At 49.5% G+C, this 23,923-nt stretch overlaps 1 protein-coding gene across 5 annotated transcripts in view; it reads right to left on the bottom strand.

Annotated features, from left to right (window-relative positions):
• The window catches only part of BCORL1 (BCL6 corepressor like 1), a 63,680-nt gene that overhangs the window by 19,524 nt on the left and 20,233 nt on the right, over positions 1-23,923 (bottom strand). For all 5 annotated transcript variants that reach the window (XM_019653923.1, XM_019653925.1, XM_019653922.1 and 2 more), the window contains 6 exons: positions 19,084-19,174; positions 15,537-18,800; positions 10,589-10,754; positions 9,406-9,486; positions 7,000-7,389; positions 2,890-3,113 (listed from right to left, as the gene is read on the bottom strand). In XM_019653923.1, coding sequence (XP_019509468.1) covers positions 2,890-3,113; positions 7,000-7,389; positions 9,406-9,486; positions 10,589-10,754; positions 15,537-18,800; positions 19,084-19,174 — 4,216 coding nt within the window. The remainder of the gene's footprint in view (positions 1-2,889; positions 3,114-6,999; positions 7,390-9,405; positions 9,487-10,588; positions 10,755-15,536; positions 18,801-19,083; positions 19,175-23,923) is intronic.

Raw genomic sequence — 23,923 nt, 5'->3', positions numbered from 1 at the left:
AAGGACAGGACACCTCCTGCCAAAAACCAGCATCAAGTTGCCAGCCACGTGAGGGCACCACCCTGGAAGCCCCAGTCAAGCCTTCAGGTGAATGTAGCCCTGGCTGACACCTTGACTGCAACCTCATGAGCGATGTCAAGCCAGATCCAGGTAAGCTGCTCCTGAATTCCTGATCCCTACTAACTGTGTGAGATAATACATGTTTATCATTGTGTGAAGCTGCTAAGTTTTAGGGTAATGTGTTACACCATAGATAGCTACTATGTCCCTCAGTTTATCCAAATCCTTCAGGGCATCAAGGTCTCACTTAAATCCTATGCCTTCTACAACATTCTACAACACTCTGGTCCCCACTGCCCTCTTTCTCTGCATACCCAGAACACCTAGTCTGAATCACATAATCCAGTGTCTGGTGCCTGTCTTAATTTTCCTTTCATTGTTTCATGGACAAGTCTGGCTCCCCTGCTAGGTTTTAAGCTCCTTGGGAGCAGGGTTCATATTGTCATTTTCTCTTTTGTTCCCTACAGCAAGCACTTAACTCAGGACTGAGCACATCATCACAACAAATATTTGTTGACTTGATTCAAACCAGCCACGTGCTGAGTGCTAGGCAGCCAGAAAAGCTGTCTAGAAAGACAGAAGCCAGGAAAGGAGGGCATTTGTTTCCTCTGGTAAATCCCAAGACAAAAGCTGCTATCTATCCCCATCCCAAAGGGGCATAGAGGTACAGTCACTAGCAGGAAGGTACCAGCTCTCATCGTAGAAAGCCGCTCTACTGCCAGGAGGACAGAGGTGTATAATGGGAGTTCTGGAGGATGCTGAGTAAAGTGCCCAGGTTTTTGCTAAGCCAAGCCAGGAGCCAAAGGGTAACTCCCCTTCTGGGGGCCAGAGCTGCCAGAGACCAGGGAGACTGAGAAGGGGAGTAACAAGAGCAAATGGGGGCCACCTCCCTCTTCCGTTTCCCTCCTGGCTCGGAGCCCCTGTGGGAAGAATCCTTTGGCCAATGGTCTACCCCACCCCCACCTTGCTTCCCACTACAAAGTACTGTGCCACGGGGGCAACTGGAGCAGGTGGTGGTGGCTGGGAGAGAAAGAAAGGCAGGCAGGAGGGAGAACGGGAGGCCCTGTGAAGGGACAAAACCTCTCCAGGAGGAACATTTCAGCGCATACACTGCCAGGCAGAATAACCAGACAGAAGCATCAGCGTGTGCTCCTGAATATCAGGCAGCTGGTCATCTTTGTGTGGGACGGGGCCATCTGAGTATCGGGAGGAGCAGGGGGAAGGAAAGGGGGACACCCATCTTTTGCCAGAACTCAGGGTTGGGGTGTTTCCCTGCCTAGCTGCCCCTCCCCCAGTATGTCCGGGGTGCAGGCAGAAGCCACCCACTCACAGGGTGGAAGCATATGGAAAGAGCAGGGTGGGGGCAGGGGGCTCCAGGGGGCAGCCAGGCCTGCTTCACGACCCAACAGTTACTCATGACCACTGAGCAAGCTTGCACAAGTCCCTTAATCTCCCTGAGCCTCAGTTTTCTCACCATGAAAAGAGGACAACACCACCTAACTCCAAGAGCCCCTGTGGGAATTAAGAGCGATCCTGTGAACGGAGCACTCAGCACAGACCAGGCTTCTCTGCTCCTCCCTGTGTCTCCTCTAGGGGTCCGAGGAAACGGTCACTGCTACCTTGCCATGGTCGGTCCCCTGCTACCCTGCTTCCGTGCCTCACGCCTCTGTCCCCTCATTCTTGCCTTGGCTGAAGCTCAAGCTTCAGGATGTATACCAACCTCGGAGAGCACTTTACAATTATCAAAGCCTTTAACATCACTGCCTCCTTTGTTCCCCTAAGCACTCTTGTGAGATGGAAAGGACATGGAGTATCATCTCCATTATTAAAGATGACGAAATAGGCTTGAGTACTTTATCTGAGCGGGAACCAGGTTTCAGAATGGGGAAGGGGGAGGCAAGGGAGAAAGGAGGGGGGGAATGAGCAGCTTGGTCGCCCACCTTTTGCCGGTGCTACTCAGGGGTCCCTGCTCTGGAGCTGGAAAGAACTGGAGGAAGCACAACCGCCAAAACAAGCCCAATAGAACCTCTTTTTTTTGGTTATCAATGACAAATACCTATTTTGGGTATACATTTGAAACCAAACCTGCACTTCTCTCAAACATACAGCTTACCCAGCATGAGGACTTTGTGACTTTTCTCGAATTGGACAATGTGGAACCCAACACCAATGCCATGAACATCAGACCCGAAAAAGATGTCAATTTTGAACAGGGTTTCCAGAACATCTGCCTGGCTATGGATGGGTGAGTGCCCAGTTGCCTGCTCCTTTTTTTCCATGAGAAGCGAAGGGACTGGGGAGTGGCTGTGGGGAAGGGTGGCTATAATGGGACCCACGTGGAATTCCTTCAACCCCACCTTCCAGCAACCTTTGTCTGGACATCAACATCCTTGCTCCTACAAGTGGTTTTCTACCTTGATTGACTCAGAAAGCTCCTTGATTGGTTTCCAGTGAGTTAAGCCCAGACAAAAGCTTCTTGATTGGATGTTAATAAGCTATTCAGGCTAACATCCTTCCATACTCTCTCACTCTTCCTTAACTCAAAGGAGCTCCAAGGATAGTAGAGAAAAAGGCAGCATGGGCCAAACGGTCTAGTTTGCAAATGCTTATTGTTAGCTCCAACTTTAGTTCCCACTCTTCAAATCATCCCTGAACCCTTCTAGAACTAGTCTAAAATACTTTAATAAATATGGGTTAATTTGATCCTCCCCATCTACTCACTTACTCATTCATTCACTCACTCAGAGAACTGTTGACTGAGGAGCCTGTAGAAAGCCTGCAGCCCTAACCCACTCCTCTCCGCTCCAAGTCCCCTCACTAGCAACACACCTTTGCCTCTTCTGAGAGGTTCACCATGTGCTTGGTCTTGCACTTTCGTTTTCCCGATGGCTTTTCTGAGTTTTCAAGGCAGGCTGGCTCCTCCAGGTTATTTGAGAGTAAACCATTTGGTGAATCCGAGATCCCCTGGGCTTTGTTGGGCAAGAGAAGGTTCCTGTTCCTGAGGTGGTGCTCCGAACTTTGGGAGGAAGTCTTCTGCTTACGGGCCTTTAAATCTGAAGGCAAGACACAGGAGAGAATGGATGTCAGGGAAATGGAACTCAGAAAAGCAATGCCTTCCTCTAAAATGAGTCAGAGGAATTTGGGGATTAGACTCTCAGTACAAAGTTGTGTAACTATCAGACACCTGTATCTGGTGTGGTGCCGACAAGGCCACTAAATACTTCTCAAATGGACACCGTGTTTCAACTGCAAAGTCCCTCCTTTACTCACGGGTGACTTTTACCAGCCCTGCCAGGAGGGGGCAGCCCATCTGTCTGTCCCCAAAATGAGGACAGACTTCCTCATAGTCCGGAGCAAATGAGAACTTTCTTTTTAGCTTTCCCTTTATCCCCTTAGTCTCTATCTTCATTCCAATATGAAAACAAATTTAGAAGCTCTGCTGAAGTGAAGTATGAAGTATACTGGGTAGAGAGTAAATAATAGGAGGCTTCCTTTACAGCCTCAGTTCTACTCACCTGACTGCCCTGGTGGTCACTCTGAGGACACAAAGATCAAAGCCACAGAAACTCCCTGAAACCAGAAGGTGCCATGGGGACTTAGCTGCTGGGCAATTGCAGAAACCTACTTTCCCTGGTTGGAAATCAAGTTACTGGCACACACTGGGCAACATCTACAATTCTAGCTCGCTGAACAAAACATTTTCTAATTTCAGAAAGTGTGGTTGTGATTCCTACGGCTCTTTCCAGCTCCAGAGTAGGGACCCCTGAGTGGCCCTGGGAACCCCATTACCAAGAGCTTCATCCCCCACGTCAGTCCTAAACCCCATGTGTAAGGGGAATAGACTGGGTTTGCTCTGATCTCTTAGCTAATATTAGTGTTCCATGGCTTGGCCACGAGCTGTGTGACTGGCTAGAGACGAGTCATAATCTGCTCAAGCCTCAGTTTCTATGCCTGTAAAATGGGGAGGATATAATCCAAATCATAGGACTAGTATGAGAATTCAATGAGCTGACATATGCAAAATCCCTTTATAAAGTGTTAGAGAAAGTAAGGCGTCACCATTGTATTATTTAAGTGTAAGCTCTTTAGGTAGGGCCATGCCCGTGTGTTCTTTATCTCCCCTACAGGACTGACCAAAACGCCTAGCACATGGCAAAAGATCAGTCTGTCTGAAATTAATAACTGCGGCCTTGGCTTCTCCAATTTGTAAAAAGAGGGGGTTGAGCAATATCCAAGATTCTCAAGTCACCTCTCCGGACCTTGGCATGTGCTCTCATGCGTGCCATTGTCAAGGGCAGATCCAGATGTGGGAGCCATAATTACAGTGTGAGGAATTGGCTGTGGGTTATGCAAAGCTCGCAGAAGGCCAGCTGTCTTACCGCCCCTTTCTCCCAACGAGCCCCAACTCACTCACACTCATCCAAGAAGTGGTGTGCTAGGTGGCTTGTAAGGGCACTGCCAGCCAGAACATTCTAAACCAGGGCTTTTGATGCAACAAGTTTGGGCTGGGGCAAAAGAGGAAGGAACAGAACCATGTCTTGTGATGACCTCAGGAAACAAGGGGAAGCCATATTGCAGCATTCAAGGTCACAGGGAAAGCAGCAGTCCCTACCCTGTTACTGAGGGTAGGGCAAGCTCTGGAGTTTATTCAACTGTGGCAGAGCATGAGCTTCCTAGTAGCACAGAAAGGAACAGAAAATGGAGGTAGGAGGTGTGTGAGTGGAAGTGGCTCTTCCTATACCCTCTGCAGGTCAAGAAAGGAGATATGCAAGCCCTGACCGAAGGAAAGGTCATGAGGCACAGTTGGGAGTAAGGTGGCCTATCTAATTTGGCCTCTGCCTGATTCTCTGGTGTCCACCTGAAAGACAGGTAATAATAATAGGAGGGATCGAAGCTTTTTGAGAGGAGACATTTTCCAGGCAATTCCTTCATGAAGATGCCACCATCAGATCTGGAGGGAGGTGATCAGACCATATGCCGAAGACAACAGCCTTAACTGAAGACCCTTAGACATATACCTGGAGGGAGAATGACCTACTTGCCAACAACCGAAGCTGCCCCCAATTCAAATAGGAGGCCTTACGAAGCAGTGTTCTCTATGCTCCTAGAGGTGTTTAAGTAAAGGCTTCCTGCCAAGAGTAGAGATCTCTATATTGGGTGGAAAACTGGACCAGGCAACCTCAAAGGTTCTTCTGCTTCCAAAAGCCCATAAGTTCATAAGGAGCTTCCAAGCTTCTAGGAAACCAGACCTCATTAGAGAAGATTGGTGACACAAAAGCTCCTCTTCATCCTAACACAAGTGGCTGAGGCCAATGGCTTGACAACTCATTCCTTACCAATCCATTATGACTCTGGCAGAAAAAAAAAAAGAAAATTTATCCCTGCTCTCTCACATAGTTGATGAAAATTAGCTCAATTACTCTCAAGTGTAGGGATCGGTATCATACCTGTCTCTATTTAAACAGCCAGAAATGAGGTATAGCCTTCTTTGCATTATAGCAAGCCCAGAGTCTACTACCCACTCAGTATGTAGTTATTCAGTTTTTGCTAATCAGGAGACTGTAGATATTTACCAGCAGCTCAGGATGAATACATTACAGGAGACAATCAATTGTTGCTTCAAGGGCAGGGGTCAGAGGAGAGTCAGAGACAGAGGTGCTCTTATGGAACCCAGAGATGTGCTTTTTGCTCATCTAGAAATCCATTATAGGAATGTTCCTGAACAGTACTTAGTGGAACATACTGATATTAGCTCAGTGACAGGCTGTGCCTCCATGACTATATATTATAGCATCTGATGTGGCCAAAGAAAGCCTGGTTTTCTCTTTGGGCTGCCTGCTTTTCCAATTCAGGTCCAACAAAACTAATGCTACCTCAGGTCACCTCAAAGTTTCACCCTGTCTCTTAATAACCTTTGTGGCTTTAACCAAGAAAGCAAAGTTGTGCCCACTTCTACTTGAAGTTCTTCGGTTGGGCTGAGAAAACCATTGTACTTTTTAGTTTAGGGGCTGCAGGCATCCCAGAAAACCCAGTCAATACCCTCTTTCTTCTGGAATCCAGGATTCTAGGAGAGAGAGTCCAACCTCCTAAAAGACGCAACTCCCTCAAGCCAACCAGAGTACTCCCTGGTATTGAGTTGTCCCATGCCAAGGATGGCACTGTGGCCTTTCCCACAGGTTTAGACTCTTATAAGAAATTGGAGGGTGGGTCAGCTGAGTGGCGCATTGGTTAAGAGCTGGCTTGGGACGCCAGAGGGCCCCGGTTCGGATCCCCCACATGAGGGCCAGTGACATTGCTCTCTACAGCTAAGATGGTGAGCAGCAGCTCAACCTGGAGCTGGGCTGCCGTGAGTCGCCGGCAACGGACTAGGCTGCAACCCCTGCTGCAGTGGGCTGCCATAAACTACCGTGTGTGGCCGGCAGCCAGCGTGAGCAGCCGGCAGCCGGTGTGAGCTGCCAAGAGCCGCCGTGAGCGGCCGTTCAGAGGCCGGCGACTGATCTGCCTCAGCCGGGAAGAGCGCAATGATAATACCAACATGGGCCAGTGAAGCGATGTCCTCCACAACTAGACTGAAGAACAAAAGGACAGCAACTTGTCTTTTCCCCTTCCCCTGATTCCCCAGCGCTGTTCCCCTCCCCTAATCCCCCAATTAAAAAAAAGAAATTGGAGGGCTCGGGCCTATGTGTCCTCAGCTCACCTGTAGGTCAGTCCAAACTCATTCAACCCCAAGCCAAAACCTCGGACTGGCAATGAGTGACCCCCTCTGGCAGCTGGAGTTCAAAGCACCAGATTTCTATGGGTGAGAGGCCTTTGGCAGGCACAGAGACGACAAAGGTGGAAACACCCAAGATGCCCAAGGGCACTCAGAAGCCAAAGTCACTGTGGTTTGGGGACAGGTGACAGCAGCTCACTGGGGTAGCACCCGCAGGCCGGCCTTACCTGCTCTCCCTTTCCGCCGCTGCTCTTCCTCTTGCTCCGTCAGGTACTCCCCAGTCTGATATTTTCGACTCTTCTGCCGTCTCCGTTTCTTCCTCTTCACCAGGCCCTCCTCCTCATCTTCCTCCTCCTCCTCATTGGTGTCCCACATTTGCCGGGCAGCCTCTGTCCTCCAGGGCATTTCTCGGGCTCGCCACAGGTGCCTGCGGCCTTGGCTCAGCAGAGTCTTGTCCTGGGCATGATGGCTGCGATACTGGGTATCCCGCTGGGTCTTTCTTACCTTCCGACGCTTAGCCGGGGTGGGAGTCACCTCCTCTTCCTCCTCTGTGGGGAAGACTTCCTGGCTTCCCATGTCACTGTCTGCCATTCCAGCAAAGGAGCTGCAGATGCTTCCTGTGGACGGGATGTACAGAAGATGGTCAGGTGCCTCTTCAAAGGATAAAGAGTAATGGTGTTCAAGCAAGTGCCCTGGAATAGGAGTTTGAAGGTCTGGGCTCAAGGTCAGGCTCTGCCAGTTCTTAGATGTATACTCTGGGAAAGTTCCTTTACTTCAGTTTCCTCATCTATAAAATGGGGATACTGTTTTCTGCCTTACTGACCTCACAGAACTGTTTTGAGACTCAAATGAGGCAATCTGCCCTTATGCACTTTACAGAGTGCAGTATATCACACAGCTATCGAGTATCCAAACCACATACCCTTCCTCATCCACGTTGCCACTTTAACTAATTCCACAAACTCTTACTTCGTGCTTACAAGGCACCAAGCACTGTGTGAGGGGTAGGAGAGGGCCACAGGTCCCTGCCCTTTGGGAAATCACGTTTTAATAGAGAGTGAGGGAGGGCAGACTGGCATGGTGACCCCACCCCTGTTCACTATGTGACCACTAATCTTGCTGACAGAGCCACCCTAGAGAAGCAGAACTGTCACAAAAGAAGAATCTCAGGAAAAGCAAAGCAAGAAGGAGTTCCTTGCCTTTGACATGGCCTACGTTAGTCCCACCCAAATGCTCCTCAGCCAGGCCCTCTTCCCTTACATTGACCCCACCTCCTATTGATTGGCCGAGAACCCAGGGGTGGAGCTTTCTCCATGGCACCCCCCCCCCGCCCCCTGCTTCAACTGTTCCTCACTGTTGGCAAAGCGTTTCTCCCTCCTCTCCCCACCACCCCAGAATGATGGTACCTTTTCTGTTTTCCTCTGCCACCTGGCCAAGAGGCCATTTTCCTCCCTACTCCTTCCTTCAACTCTGCTAACAACAAAAGTACAATTCTAAATTGGCCCAATTTAGCACTACAGGAGATCTGACATCTTTCTCAGAAGCTGCTCTGAAACACCACCCTCTTTCTCCCAAGGCCTGGCTATTAACTCAACAAACTCCAAAGCCAAGTGAGGTCAGCAGAAGAAAGAAATGGTTTGAGGCAGACAGGGTGGCCCTTGACCCAAAGCTTCAAGTAAGTCAGACCACTTAAAGACAGCAAATATCCAGTAAACTTTCCATTATACGGACCAGGCAGGGCACAAAGTGTTCTGGTTAATCTAATATTCTGGATAATACGGAATCACCATAGAGGTCACACAGGAATCACCAATTTCCAAAGAATCAAATGCAGTACAATGTGTTTAACACTAAAATGGGACTGGCCGTAATATAATCATTATCCGATGATTCAGAGGACACTTTAGGATTTTGTGAGGCCACCAGACTGTCATTATGAGCCCCAATAACCACTGAGCTTCCTATGTGCTGAGGTGCCAGTTAATAGAATGTCAGATAACTGAGTTTACACTGTGCCCTGCTTCCCATTCTATCCACTTTGAATGAAAATCTGGGTGAAATGGGGCAACCACTTCTAGCGCTACATAACAACATGGCAACTAGCAGACAATAGTGGTGGCTAAAAAGGGCTATTCTTTTTTAAATACTGGGGGTTGACCAATACAAATTCAGGGGACCAAATATGACACTGCTGGCCCTGACCACTCAACGACCATTCCCAATTTTGATGATGCCTGTCACATAGGCCAATAAGACAGAGACCCAAAGGTTAAACGTCTATGCCTGAGATTGGCCCCAATAATCATGAGATGATAACACTTGGAATAGAGACAGTTTTCCTGAGTAGCTTCCTCTTTCCACGACTGGCTGACAACAAGAGATGTCAAATCCCTATTCTGAAAAGCTAAGAAAATAGTCCTAAAATCGTGGGCAATGCCTGCCCCCCCCCCACCACCACCACCAGCAGCACCCTTAGCCCGGGCTCTCTTGTCTCCACCAGGAGCTGGGAATCTTGGCACAGTGAATCAAATTTCCAACTCTCCACCTGAACCAATGGCAAAATCACTCGGCCAGATTGCTACCTCTCTTGGCAGAGAAGTGCCAAGATGGGCCATAGCCTCACACTCACTCACCAGACTGACTGCGCGTCCGGGTGCTCAGAACCACAGGGATGAAGTCTCGGAAACTGCTCTTTGCTTTCTTCTCCAAGGATCCTGAAGTGATGTGTGGTTTTGGGGCAGAAGGCAGAAATGTCACAATCAGAGTCTAAGGACTGGAAACGCCCGCCCCCCAAGAGGCTCAGATGGAAAATTCAAGGGAGGATTTGTGTTCTTCCTGGGTTTCATTTATCAGCTCCCCTTATGCTGCTATCACCTACGTATCTTTTTTAGAGAAGGAGCATTTCCTGGTGGTTTTTGAAAACTTGGAGTTGGGTCATTTTTGCTGACACCAAAAAAAAAAAGGCAGTGCACTGAATCAATTCACCAGCATGCCAGAAAGTAGAAGGCCAGGGTGCCTGTGTGACTGTATGGCTGCCACACCTCCAGAAAGTTCTAACAGAGCTGGAGCAGATCCCAGAGCAGGGCAACCTCAATGAATCTTATAGGATTGAGTGAGGCCAGAAGAGGGGCACAGGTAGCAGCGAACAGAGGGAAACTGGTACATAACAACAGACTAGAAAGAGGCAGATCATTTAGGATGGGCAAAGCCATGAACACAGGCTACTGTGGGCAGAAACACTTGGGCTTCTCTCTCTCTGATGAGCGCGCCAAGGAACTATTTAGTGGCAGAGCATACAGGCTAAGTATATACCTCCCCACCTCGAACATCCTGTGTGTCCCTAAATAATAAGACTTCAGGATTTCTCTAAACCCCTCTAACTAGCTAGCTAGCTATTAATTTTTAGCTTTCTATAATGGGAGTTTTCAAATACACCAAAGGTAGGGAAAACAAGGTAACTAACCCCTACTCTGCTGTTTTAGTCTCAATCCTCACTAAACCTGTTTCTTCTCTGAACCTAGACCCATTGCAGGTTCATGGGTTGGCTACTCTGTTGTAGGACTGACTTTTTTCTGTCTGAAAACCACCTCTGTCCACCTCCAGAGTATGCCTTATTCTATCTAGTGATTAGGGCAAGCCCAATAAGCCACTTCTCTCTTCTCTCTTGCCTTTGATTTCAGAGGTGTCAATTAGACCCTCCTTCCAGAGTGAGGAAGTCTAGCTTTTTGGTCCGTCTCGGAGCCCCTCCCCTCCAGCCTGCCCTAGGGATCCCTCTGCAGCCCACCCAGCCCAGAGAGCCAGGACCTGGGGGCCTACCTTCCTCATGGCCATCAACTCGTTTTCCTGGAGACTGGGACTCCGGTTTGGTTGGCTTCCGGTGCTTGTGCTTTACCCTGGCTCCATTGTGCTCTTTTCCTGAATCTGAAGCCCCCCTGGGGCTTTTCTTGGTGGGTTCCTGGGGGTCACTAGGTGGCTTCCGGCACTGTGAAGGGGTAGAGAGGGTCAGGTCTGAAGTCAGTTTCTCCTCTTAAGAAAGCGCTCCTAATGCTGAGCCCTGTGCCCTGATTCTGACCCATGGGCACAAGCTGCTCAGGTGGGGGCTGGGGAAAGGGGCCACCTGCTGCCTTCCACAGTGGGCTACAGAGGCTTTTCTAGACTAAATCCTGTGTCCCAACTAATCCCCATAGGCATCCACACCCCATCATTTTCAACAGGTCTACAGAGTCTGCATTCACAAGCTGAATCACCCAGGGCCATTTTAAAAGGTGCCAAGTCAGGCCCCATGCTCTCTATATCCAAACAGCAATAGAGATGGGCAGAAAACAAAAATGCCTCTTCGGCAACTTGAGTGACTACATTGTTCAAATAACTTCATTATGAATGGTATTGAAACCAACAACTGAAAATAATGTGGAGCACTGGCCAACTCAAGAAAAACTGTCGATTTTCAAGTACAGATTAATACCAGAAAATAGATTCAACTAAGGCAAGAAGACAGGCAAGACACAGGAGCAATTCAAATCTCCCCACACTTATGAGAAACACAGAAAAGGCCCAGGCATTATTAATAATGCCACTTTATGCTCTGCAGCACTTTCAACTTTTCAAAATACTCTTATCATTTGATTGGATCTTCCCATACACCCTGAGAGGAGAAGCCAAAATCATCCCCATTGAACAGACAAGGAAACCGAAGCTCCAAGACAAGAAGTTAAATGATTTTGTCCAGGGCAACATGCAACCCATGGCGTCTGTTCACTCAGGGGCTGCCACTTCCGAGGCAAACCTGCAGTTTAACTCATTTGTGCTTGCAGTGACACATTGGCAGAGCTGGGCCTAAGAGCCAAGGCTCCTGGTTCGTAGCCAGGGCCTCTTCATATCAGCTCTCACTCCTCTGTTTCCTTACTTGCGTCCTGGACTGTTTGGCTCAACCCCACTCATGCCTACTGCCTGGTGTGTCAGATAGGTACAATGGTTGTGCTTACACACCGCAAGGACACTCAACTTAACAGTCACATATTCTCACAAGCGTTCATGTCTCTTCATGCCTCCAAACAAGAAATAGGGAAAGGTAGGGATTTGCAGTATTCTAGTATCCAGGGACTGCCGAATAGGCAACATATCTCAACGATGAAAGCAGGCCCTAGGAAGAGTTGTTTTCCCAGGCAGACCCACACGCCACCTTTTAGAAGGTTATCACTATCTAGCTCCAGCTAAGGGGATAGCAGATATCTTATTGATGGAACATTTTCTGGAGGCAGGGGGGGGGGTCTCAATTCTCCAGGGAAGTCACCATTCCCCATCAAATTCCAGGGATTCCTACTATCCCATGAATTCCTCCTGCTTCTTATTTAGCAGAGGGTTGAGCTGAACATTCAAGTTCAGTTCCCCTCTTTGTTTGCTGCCAGTTTCTACAAACCAAAGTGTTAGGAGAAAGGAAGAACTAGGGAGGAAATAGGAAGATGGGAAACCGCTGCTTAAAATCTGACCTTCGGGTACGGCCAGAGAAAAACTATTTTAAGTCAGGGGGAATAAAGTTCCATGAACATGTTCTATTTATTTCTGAATATCATTTTTAGCTGTCTCTTTCAAGCACAGATCATTAACTTTTACTTCCTAAGACAGATAAAAACAAGTACAACATGTAGAAGGGATTTCTGTCTGTATCTTCTGGAAAGGCAGCACTGAGAGTAAAAATATTCCAACTTAGGCCAAGAGTTGGGAGGATGGGGAGACCGTGTAAGATGAATGTTGCAGTGAACAGAGTATGAAAGGTTTTCCAAAGGATGAAAAGACAATAAAATACACCCAGTGCCAGATGAAGTAGAAGTCTTTCTTCTCTGATGATTCAGAAGATCCTTCGGGATTCTGCGAAGCCTTGGGGCAGGTAGGGTTGGAGACAGGTGACTCGTCTGATTCTTGGCCATGCCCTGAAAGGGGCTGTGTTGAATTAACCCCTGACCATAGTTTGCTTATCAATGGTTTCTTTCTCAGGAAAATGGAACATAAGAAAAAAAAGACCTAAGTTATTTGCTATCCTGAAAAAAAGGACATTTATTAAATCATTACAGGTCATCGCTAAGGGCCATTTCAAGGCCACTGATCCTGTAACTGTATTCTCTGCCCGCTGCATGTGTCAGTGGGCCCAGTGAACTGTCCATCCAATATAGGAAGAGGCAGTGCTTGCCTGTCATCAAGTCATCTGCAAGACATACTGGTAAGCTCTGTGAGAGCAAGTACCACATCTATTTTACTGGCAATACTAACAATAATAACAGCGGCTGCTACCACTTATTGAGCACTTACTACCGTGTTTCCCCCAAAATAAGACCAGGTCTTATATTAATTTTTGTTCCAACAATCCACATTTATTCATTTATTCATGTACAAAAATCTACATTTATTCAAACAGTCATGTCTGGCTGACGATCTTAACTGGGGCCCATGTTTGGGGTAGGGCGTATATGATGAGCATCCTGAAAAATCATTCTAGGGCTATTTTCCAGTTAGGTCTTATTTTCAGGGAAACAGGGTATGTGCCAGGTACTGTTCTCAACATTTAAGTATATCATCTCATTGAATTTTTTTTAACAATACCTTTACTGATGTATAATTTATTGAGATACACCATACAATTCATTTATTTAAATTTACAATTCAATTGATTTTAATACAGTCACAGAGTTGTGTAACCATCATCACTATCTAGTTCCAGAACTTTTTCATCACCCCATGTGGAAACACCATCCCCATGAAGCTATCACTGCCCAGTCCCCATCCCTACCAGCCTTAGGCAGCCACTGATCTTTCTATCTCAATTGATTTGCCTATTCTGAACATTTCAGATCATCATCTCATTTAATCTTACATAGCTCTATGAGTAGGTACTATTATTGTCTCATTGTACAGATGAAAAAACTGAGGGCCAGAGATATTAAGTAACTTGACTGATATCACTCAGATAAGAAGTAGGAACAAGGTTCAAACTCAGACACTGTACCTGGCTGCAGAAAGCATACTCCTCACCAAAACACTATTCCACCCACCTGACGATGATGTTCCACTGCCTGGGAGGGACTGGCATGTAGGACCTGCTCAACAAACACTCGCTAAGTGGTCAGTAAAACAGCTATGCATATTAAGAAGAATGGAAGATAGTATGGTATAACTGAAGATGAACATGAACTTTGGAGCCAACAAGAGCTGAACTTGAGTTCCAGCTCTGCCATTTAGTAGCCGTGCAACTTGGGGTAATTTACCCACTCAGTCTGTTTCCTTTATTTTCTTATCTGCAAATTGGGCATAGTGCTTACTTCATAGAGTTACTGTAAGGATTAAGTTAGAAAATGTATATAGGAAGCACTTGATATATAGTAGTTCAACAAATGGGAACTATAATGACATGTATTATTATTATTATTATTATTATTATTGTTATTATTGTTATTATTATTATTACCAGCAAGGGCAGATTGCAGTTATCTGAGCAAATGCTATAGTATATATGCTCTACTATGTCGTGACCTATGTTCCTACTTAGCACATCTCTGCCATACAGAAGTTGTGAGGTCATTGAGTAAACCCCATCCAAACTCTATCCCCGGGGTTCTTAACCTGGAGTCCATGGGTAGGCTTTGTGGAGGGGGTGGGTCCATGAACCCCTTGAAATTATTGGCAAAATTCTGAGGTCCATAGCTCCCATCACTTCTGAAAGCACTCTATAGTGCAAAAAAGACTAAGAGTTTCTGCCTCAAATAAATTCATGATGCTCTGGCTAGAAATCTACTCATCAGTGTATATCAACAATCCAATTTGATGGGCTGGCTGCACTCAGTGGCTCAGTTGGTTAAGAGCTCGCTCAAGAGTTTGAGCTCTGAGCAACAGCAGTTCAAGTCCAGCCTGAGCTGAGCAGCCGCTGAGCTGCCAACAGGTAGCAGGATGGCTCAGCTTAAAAAAAAAAATAGTGGAACAATCCAATTTGAAGGCTTGTTAACAGAACTTCAAATTGCTCCATATTTTGAATCAGCCCTATCAACTGCTTCAAGAATCTCCTTAGATCACCAGTGGCTTTCAGATCCTCTCTGGAGAACCACTGGATTCAAGTCAAGTCCTTGTGAGCCACCTTTTTGCTAAGAACCTTGCCACCATCCTTAGCTTACTACGAACCCAGACCTAGATGCTCACCTGCCTCGCATACCAAATTCCTAATGGGCAGAAACCCCAAAGCTGCCACCCCAAGCATTATGGGGGTAGGAAACTGGCGGATACGCCCAGCAGCCAAATTGGCTCTAGGCCCACGAAACTCCAAGCAAATCCTGAGCCGGCTCCCCCAGTGGTACAGAGAACAACCCTGTCAAAGGCCCCTTCCTTCCCTGGGCCCCAAGTTCTCAAGGCCAGCGGTTGTCTTAGAAAAGGAAAAGAATGGTTATGCAAGGAAGGGCCTGTTATTGATTTCCCTTGCCAATACCTTCTTCCGCTTTCCAACGTCATCTGGGACAATGGTTTTCCTTGCTTTAGGGACCAACTCATTTTCCAAATCCTACAAAATGCATGCCAGCCCCTCCCCATGCTAAAATACCAGATATGGAGAATGTGAGTTAGAAAGAAGACAGCAGGTCATTCTTCACTCTCTACACGCCTTCCAATCAGTTCCATTCACAGAGCTACTCAAGGACACTGCCACAGTGAAACAAGGTTGACATCTGCAGGACAAAGCAGACCACCGATGTCTGGGCCCTGCCCTCAACCTCAGCCCAGCACTCACCTTGGGTCCATGGGAACTCCGGGCTATGACCTTGGCTTGCGGCTGCTGCTCCTCGTTATCCTTCTCTTTGCCGCACTTCATTTTCTTGAGCGGCAGAGCTTCCGTCACCCCGTCGGTCACCACTGAGTCTGGCTGCCACTTGTTCTTGCAAGCAAAGACCCCTACGCTCTCCTGTTTCACTCGAGCCTGCCCAGCCTTATTCCGAATTTCAGCTTGGCCCCTCTGGGTAGCTGCTGGGAGGCCATCGGCCCGAAAGCAGGTGGCTAAATTGAAGACCACATCGCCATCCACCTTCTCCATTTTCACCCGCCCCAGGTCCACCTGGCTTCCAAGCTGCGAAAGCTGTGTGCCGGAGCCCCTCTTGCCGCTTGGGACCACGTCCAAGATGAGTTCCTTGGGGCGGCTGTCGTGAGGTAGCAATGGCAGCTCGGGCATCTTGCGTAGGTTCTGGGGGGTGGCCAGGACCAGCTCGTGGGACATGTAGGTGGCGAGCACTTGGTTCTTAGGCTTTGTGTCTCCTGCCAGCTTCAGGCCACAAGTCCCCTTAGGGCCTTCTGTCTTAGGAGTGCTGTCAGGGCAGAGGTGGCTCTCTGATTCCTCAGGTCCCTGACTCACTCTTACGTCCCCACTGCTAGGCTGAACAGACAGCGCGAGGGTCCCTGTCTGAGGGCTGAGAGTCAGAAGGACAGGGTTGACTTGTTCTTCATAAGGCTTGGCAGCAATCCGGCAAGTTTTGTTCTTTGTGCCAGTGTCCTGCTCTGGAGCAAAGGGACCCCCAGGCCGTGACTGCCCCTCAGGAAGTCCATGCACAGCTTCACTGGGGCTGAGAGATGGCACACCAGAAAACTCTGAAACAACGCTGGTGGGCCGAATGGGCACCCCCTGACTAGGGGTCAGTTGCCCAGCACTGGAAATGCCAATGGAAAGCAGAGACGTTTGGTGGTATGGTGACCAGCCCACAGGCAGGACCTGGGTGTTGGTGGGTTTCCCATTGACTGAACACCGTGGGTAAATATTCGCTGGCCCCGTGGGCTTCCACAGAGAGAGCTCCTTGCTTTGGCAGCCCGGCAGCCCCGGGGCAATGCGGGCTGGGGTGTAACGTTTGACTGTGCTTGGCTGTCCCTCAGTCCCAGCCTGGCTGCCCTTCTTGCCACCAGTGCTTTTAGGCTCTCCTTGATCGATGATGGAGATGGGCTCCTGCTTGGGGAGATGACAGGGGTCTCTGTTGAGGCCCAGGTTGGGCTCTTTGTTCAGCAACAGGGAGGCAGGCACAGGGTTGGCCACTCCTACGTAGGTGCCAGGAATGGTACTGATCAATGCAGTTGAGTTCTTCACCCAGGTGCTTGGGTCCCCGTTCCTCACAATCTCAGGAAAGATGACAAAGGGCGAGGCAGTGGAGCCCAGGCATGAAGTGACACTGCTGCCGGCAGCCTGAGTTGTGCGCTGAGACCTAGACAGGACCGTGGAGAGGAGGGCCTTGCTGCTGGTATGCACGGGGGTCAACACAGGCATGGGGGGTGTCTTGCGTTGGTTCGGCAATGGAAGTTTCTGGCGGTTGGACTTAGAGGAGAGGTCAAGGGGCATCTCGCTGCACTCTGGTGGAGAGGCCATCTCTCGCTCCAGCTGTGGAGGTGACTTGAGGGGAGAAAAGGTGACGGAAGTTCCTTCTGTTTGCTGCTCAGTGCCACCTGGCATCTTGGTGGGGTGGAGTGGGGCTGAGCTCATGCTGGGGGCTGGCAGCAAAGGTTGTGGCGCTGGAAGCACCTTGGCAGAAGCAGTGGAGAGGGAAGTATCTGCCAAAGGCCCGGGGACCCCATCGGGCGCAGGCTGGGTGCTTGTGCTGCCAGATGGGGAAGCACACGGGAGCCTGTTCACCTCCAAAGAGACCAGCTTGGAATCTGAAGTCAGAGGCCGGGCCACAGAAAATGCATATGGGTAAGACCGTAGCTCTGGGGAGGCCAGCACACCGGGGAGACACCTGTCCTGCAGGTAGGATGGCAGGACAGGGAGTGTAAGAGTGGAGGAGACTCCCAGGGTGGTTGGCAGTGTGGCCACACTGAGCGGCTGCCCACAGCTCGGAGGTGGGATATATACCAGTGGTTGGCTCGGGGTCAGTACTGTCCCTGGCTGAAAGGATAGAGGGACTTTTTGCATAGCTGGTGCCTGAGCTGCAGGAAAACACACTCGGCTCAAACTAAAGGACGCGGGGATGGGTGCAGACGTGGGAATGGCAGTTGGCGTGGCAGCCGGCATGGGCGTGGGGGCTGGCGTAAAGATTGGGGCTGGGGTGGGTGCAGGCACCGGTGTAGGAGCAAAGGCAGGGATGAGGGTGGGGGTGGAAGGCGGGCCAGAGGAGGGGGTTGGAGTGGCCATCGGCACTGACGGAGGGCCGGGAGCTGCTGGAGGCGTGGATGCCGGCATGGGAGCCAGGACTGGAGTGGGGACAGGCGCCAGAACGAGGGTCGGAGCCGAAGGGGGCACGGGAGCCTGGATCAAGGCCAAGGGAGGAGCTGAAACTGGGACTGAGAGGGGGGTCGGGGCCGGAGCTGACAGGGGAACAGGGCCCGAGGGTGGAGCAGAAGCTGGCATCGGCACCAAGACCGAGGCCGAAACCGAGAGGGGGTTCGAATCAGAGATGAGCGTGGGCACTGATGGTGGTGCAGGAGCCAGAGCTGGGACTGGTGCTAAGGGAGGGGAAGGAGCCGGAACCGAAGTGGCAACCTGGACAGGAACTAGCCCTGTATGGGGCACCGAGGCAGGGACAGAGAGGGGAACCTGGAATGGATCTGGAACAGACGGGGGGACGGAGGTTGAACTGGGAGCAGGGGAGCAGATAGGAGCTGGCAGTGGACTGAAGTTAGTGGTAACCAGAGGCAGGGTTCCCTCCACGGGAACGCCAGTTCCCAGAGTTGCCAAAATGAAAGTATTCTTCTCCCCAACACCATGCCCTGAGTCCAAAGCCTTTACCCCAGCAGGTGAGCAGTCCACCTGTTTGCTCATTTGGGTGCTGAGGGGAGTCCAGGAGCAGTCCGGCCTGCTGTTGCCTTCCTCGGCACCGTCAGGAAGCGGAAGCTTTAGCCCGTCTCCTGGGCTGCTCAGGGGTACCAAGAGACCTTCGGCCTCTGCCACGTTTCCAGCATAGTCCATTTTTGGCTGGGGGTTGTCAGGCTTGTCTTCTGACTTGTGCCCAAGTTTTTCTGTTGTACTGCCATCTGGGTCTGCCCCCCGGGCATTGCTGCCACTTCCAACTGCTGTGAGCTCCACCTGCAACGACAGAGCAGTGTGCCCATCTTAGTAGCTCTCTGTGGATGGTGCAAGTGTCCCAAGGCCCAGGAGAGGTGACCGCTGGTCCTCTTTGCATCTCGACCAACCAGGTCTCAGAAGAAGAAAAGAGCAGCTGGCCAATTTCTGTCTCACATACAGCAACTCCTGGGAAATACCCTGTCCCTTCCCGTCCCCCTTCTGAGGACAGCAGGCTGGACACATCGCCTAGGCAGTTCAGCTGCACCCTTTGGTGGGTGGCACGTAGCCCCACAGAGCCCCTTACCTTGGAAAAACTGCTGCTGACACAAAACTCCTGAGATCCAAAGCGCTGGCAGTCGCCTGTCGTGGACTCCTCATCAGAAAGAGGTGCTCTTCTAGCATGGGAGACACAACCAGAGAAGGGACATGAGGCCTAGTTTTGGGACCACCGCCACTTTCCCCAGAATGCCCCCTAACTGGCTGGGTTCCCATAAACCTTCCTGTCTTGCTTCCCTTGGTGGCTTGGGGAAAATCACAAGGAACTAGAGGGTCCAAGTCGCAAACGAGAGCCTCCACACCTAGCTTTGCAAGTTCCTACAAAAGAGCCCCATCTGACTAGACTGCCCTCTTTGGGCAGTGTATCCTGTTTTCTGGTGCTCTTGCCAGGAGTGTGGAGGACACCCCAGCACCTTTGCCTTGTCCCCAGAGCTTACCCGTCAAAGTGGCCATCTACAAGGTGCTGGGCATTGCCGAAAGGGGAGAGGTGACTCACAGAAGATCCTCAAAAGCATGCAAACTGCTTTTCTCTTAAATGCAATCTTAAGTCTATAAGGGAAGCAGGCTGCAGGTACCATAAGAGTAATCCTTTCCTAAAACAAACAACCACCTTCACTGTGGTTTCAGGTTCTAAATCTGAATCACCACCTATTCGCCTGATGGGCTTGCCTAGAGCAGGTACACATTTATTAGCACACACAATGATACTGACTTAAGGCCACCAGGTCACTGGGTGCTGAGGGGCATTTGAAGGGCACGACTTCTTTCCCTCCAGAGTACCTACCTCTTCCCTCTTTCTCGAGTACCACTGAGCTCCAGCCAGCGCCTTTCCCCCTAGCTTTCTACCCTGCCTGTGTCCCACCCTTGCCAGCTCCCCACTCTTCCCCTTGGCCTCCTAGCACTGCCACATTATTTCCCATCCCAAAGGGAGGCCTTAAAGGCCACAGACCCCAAATTCAAGTTGGCGTATTGCAGAGGGAAGGGCTCAAGACCAGAGAGATGGGTCACAAAGGAGGAAAACTTAACTGTCACCCCACATGCTCAAAAAGGCTTCTCTAAATTTCGGACAAGCATCTTAGAAAATGGTACATCCTGACCAAAAAGAAAGTCAGACTGGGGGGGGGTGAAGTTGAAGAGACGGTAACACCCACTGGAAGTTTGGTAGTTTGAGTAAAGGAAGAGCATACTACTGCCTATCTTGGGGAAGACACAGTGGGACAGCAGCAGTGGCGTGAGTGGCCAACTGGGAGGTTCGGCTGCCAGCATAAAGCTCCAGAAGAAGTGCCACATGGCAGTTCCTAGGGGGGCAAAGCACAGGAATGCTCTGTGCGCCTCTGGGGAGGTGGACTGCCTTGCGTTCTGCCTCCCTTCTTTGGAGCCTCGCTCCGAGACCCTGAAGAAGGCCGCAATCACCTCACCAGCCTCCCGAGCCAGAGGGCAGTTCAGGTGCCCACAGCCAAGCCCCACAAGAGTGGAGAGAGCCCTGATAACTTCCTCCCTCCCACTGGAACAGGGCACTATTGATGGACTCCCCAAATTGTACCTGGGGCAAGAGAAGCGAAAAACGCAAGGGGGATTACCACGGGCCTCTCTCCATCTTTTCAGTTCTCCAAAAGGGGCTAAAGGGGCGGGGGGGGGGCAGGGCAAGAGTGGGGAGGGGAGACTTGTTCCCTTTAAAAGGAAGCTAAGCTGGCAGAAGTGGGAAAGTTCCACTGCTGGCACTGACTGTTGGTGACAAATAGAAATGATGGTAAGGAGAGGCAAGGGCTGGAGATGCAGTCAGATGGTCTCAAGGATGGGGACAAAGCGGGGCCTGAGGTTAAAGTGAAAACATACTTTGACATCAACTCCTGAGAGACCAGAAAAGCAGGACCCAGCCCCAGCCTTGGGCCAGAGAGAAGCGTGCTCCAACTAGACTTGCCAGAGATGTTTTTGTTTTGTTTTGTGGGGGATGGTGGTGAGGGGGAAAAGCGGCAGTACCTCCCCTCTTCGCCAACCCCACATGAGGGAGTACAGAGGGAGGGTGCTATTTATTTACATTATTTCCCCCCTGACCATGCAAAGGGGAGCTGGCTGCACACTCGGCCTTGCTCTGCTCCCACTCAGCGTAAAATCTTGAAAGCAGAAACCCTGCCCTCCAAGGCAGCCACCAGAGAATGCAGAGCCATCCGCCAGCCCAGAGACTCTGGAGGTGGCACCAGCAGTGGCAGCAGGAGCAGCAGTCCTGGCTACTCCAGCCATCCCACACCTGAGTGCCAGCCCCCGAGGCTTTGGGACAATGTCGTGAGGCCACATTTCAAGTCCTCTGAGAATTGGGGTGTGCACAGCTAAGCAAACATTAAATTGCTCCATTGAGAGAAGAACCTGGGACAGGAATAGCTTGCAGGGGAGGGGTACACCCAGAGAGCTGGGTCAACCAGGCAAGGTTAGGAGGGTTCAGGTGGCTGGGAGGGGGGAGCAGGGGTCAAAGCAGGCTTCAATCAGGACTGAAAATCAATCTTGCCAGTTTTTCCCAACAGAGGTGACCCTGGGGTGTTATGCTCAAGGCTTTGTCGAACTTAAACCAGAACTGGCCATAACCTTTCAGGGCCATTTTCCTAATTATTAAGGGCTACCACCACTGTCGGACCAGGCGTTTTACAGTTTCTGTTGGTCCCTGATTACAGGTCACATGCCAGGTTCCTTATCTCCCAGCCCCTGCAGACTTCCCCTGCTTCGAGTCTCACCACACACCAAGACTACCTTCATTCCAAACAGCGTTTGCCCCAAACACAGCATGTGGGAAATGCCAACCCTCTCCTCAAACTCCTAATCATTCCTCAAACCCTGACTCCAATGGCACTGCCTCTGGGAAGCCTTCCCTTATTCCCCACAGGACCTGTACATGCCACTCTATAACAGTCACCGCCAATGTCCAGTGACAACTGGTTTGCTCTCAATGGGCTTAATAAACGTTTGTTGAACAAAGGAATGAATGGGTGCAAGAAAGGAAGCCAGCAAGCAAGCAGAGATTTCGCAGGAGGTTTGACTGGAGTCAGCCACCTGGGGCCAGCAGAAAGCCCCTGCCCCCAGTTCCTGCAGTCCTCAACTGCATCTGATGAAGTTGGGCAGGCTTCCCAAACATACCTTTAAGAGTTAAGCCACAGGTGCAGCTTTATACCCAAAATGTCAAAGTTCTACAAGTTGTAAAAGGCTGGGAAAGATGGTTTTTAAATAAGGTAAGATCACATTTTGGAAATCAGCTGTAGCACGGCCTAGGCTGTAGCAGGAAGGCGACAATAAAGGGTAGATGAGATCAGAAGTGACAACGCTTAAAAGGTCATCTTAACCACTAGGCATATTTGGTAATTTAACATCCGAAGAAAGGTCCATAAAGAGGGAAAATTGGGTTTCAGGCCCACTCCCTGCTCCTTTCTGAGCAGGCATTTAGAATGGACAGCAAACCAAGGTAACTTGGGCATTGATTTTTTTGAAGGCTCTAGTACAGATCTCTGTATCGAAGTCTCAACCACTTATAACTGGTGGCCAATGAATACTTACACAAATCAATACCAATACCCTGCCTTCCCCAGGACCATCCCTTAGTAATTATCTAAGGACATACCTCGTATGCAAAGGAAAATACCTTTCTTATGCAGATCTGAAATAATTTTGTCTTATTTTCCTTGGTCTTGACTTTTATATTCTAAAATTGAACTCCTTTTAAGTCCACTCTAGCTTGTTCCTCAGTATAAACAACATTAAACAATCAGGTGATAAATGGCTTTAAAGAAATAAAAAAAGGTCTATTCTCCTAACCTGAACCTCAGACAAGTATGCATTTCTCCAGCTGACAACAGAAAAAGAATGTAGGTAGACACAAAGACGTCCACTCCTTTTCCCTTCAAAATTGCCAACATTCCCCCACATGCATATATATACCTGTGCACACACTTCTAAGATTTACCCAAGGAAATGACAGACCTTGAATCCTAGGAAATGCTATATCATTCTGTGTTCTAGGTGATTGATCAGATGTATTTGAACTCAAACAGTGGATGGATTGAAACAATAGCTAAACAGCAACAAGCATGGGGGAGCCATGCCTTCTCTAAAAATGGGAGAGGCATTGCAACCATCACACACAGCTCTTTGGCCAATGGTTATGAAGATCGAATATAAAATCTGAAGGCCATTTTGAGTGCCCTGCATATGGGGCATGACCAGGAAATGGCATAGCTTGGTCAACCAAATATTTTGGTGAATAGAGAACTGAAAACACACACAGATCAGGCAGGCATCAACAACTCTCAATATCGTATGAAAACTATGTTAAGCAGTTTGGTCTCCCTTTGATACTTCACTGCAAATTGCCACTAGCCTCATGAGGCAGGAAAGCACTGATCACCAGAATACCCACTAACAGTACCCAGTACAAAGCTGAATGATAGAATTACCTTTCTTCCAGACTTAGATCAAGGGCCAAAAATATATTATGCACATCGGTGGGCACCAAACATGGTTGTAGCAAATAAAAACTGCAATTGCCTGAGCTTCCCCTTACTCTACAATCTCACAGTTCTTTATTTTTTTTAAAGATTTCATTGGTGAATTGGGGAAGGGGAACAGTGTTGGCAAATTGGGGGAAAGGGAACAGCCAAGTTATTATCCTTCAATCTTAGTTGTGGAGGGCGCAGCTAGCTCAGCTCCAAGTCCAGTCGCCATCCGGCCACCCGTCGACAGATCAGGGCAGCTCAGCTCCAGGTGCTGTGTTCAATCTTAGTTGTGGGTGGGGGGCACAACCCACCATCCCATGCGGGAGTCGAACCAGCAACCTTGTTGTTAGGAGCATGTGCTCTCACCAGCTGAGCCATCCTGCCACCTGTTGG

This window comes from Hipposideros armiger, unplaced genomic scaffold, assembly GCF_001890085.2.
Source record: "Hipposideros armiger isolate ML-2016 unplaced genomic scaffold, ASM189008v1 scaffold_210, whole genome shotgun sequence".
In the NCBI taxonomy this organism is placed as follows: Eukaryota; Metazoa; Chordata; class Mammalia; order Chiroptera; family Hipposideridae; genus Hipposideros; species Hipposideros armiger.
This window is presented reverse-complemented; position numbering and strand designations above follow the sequence as displayed.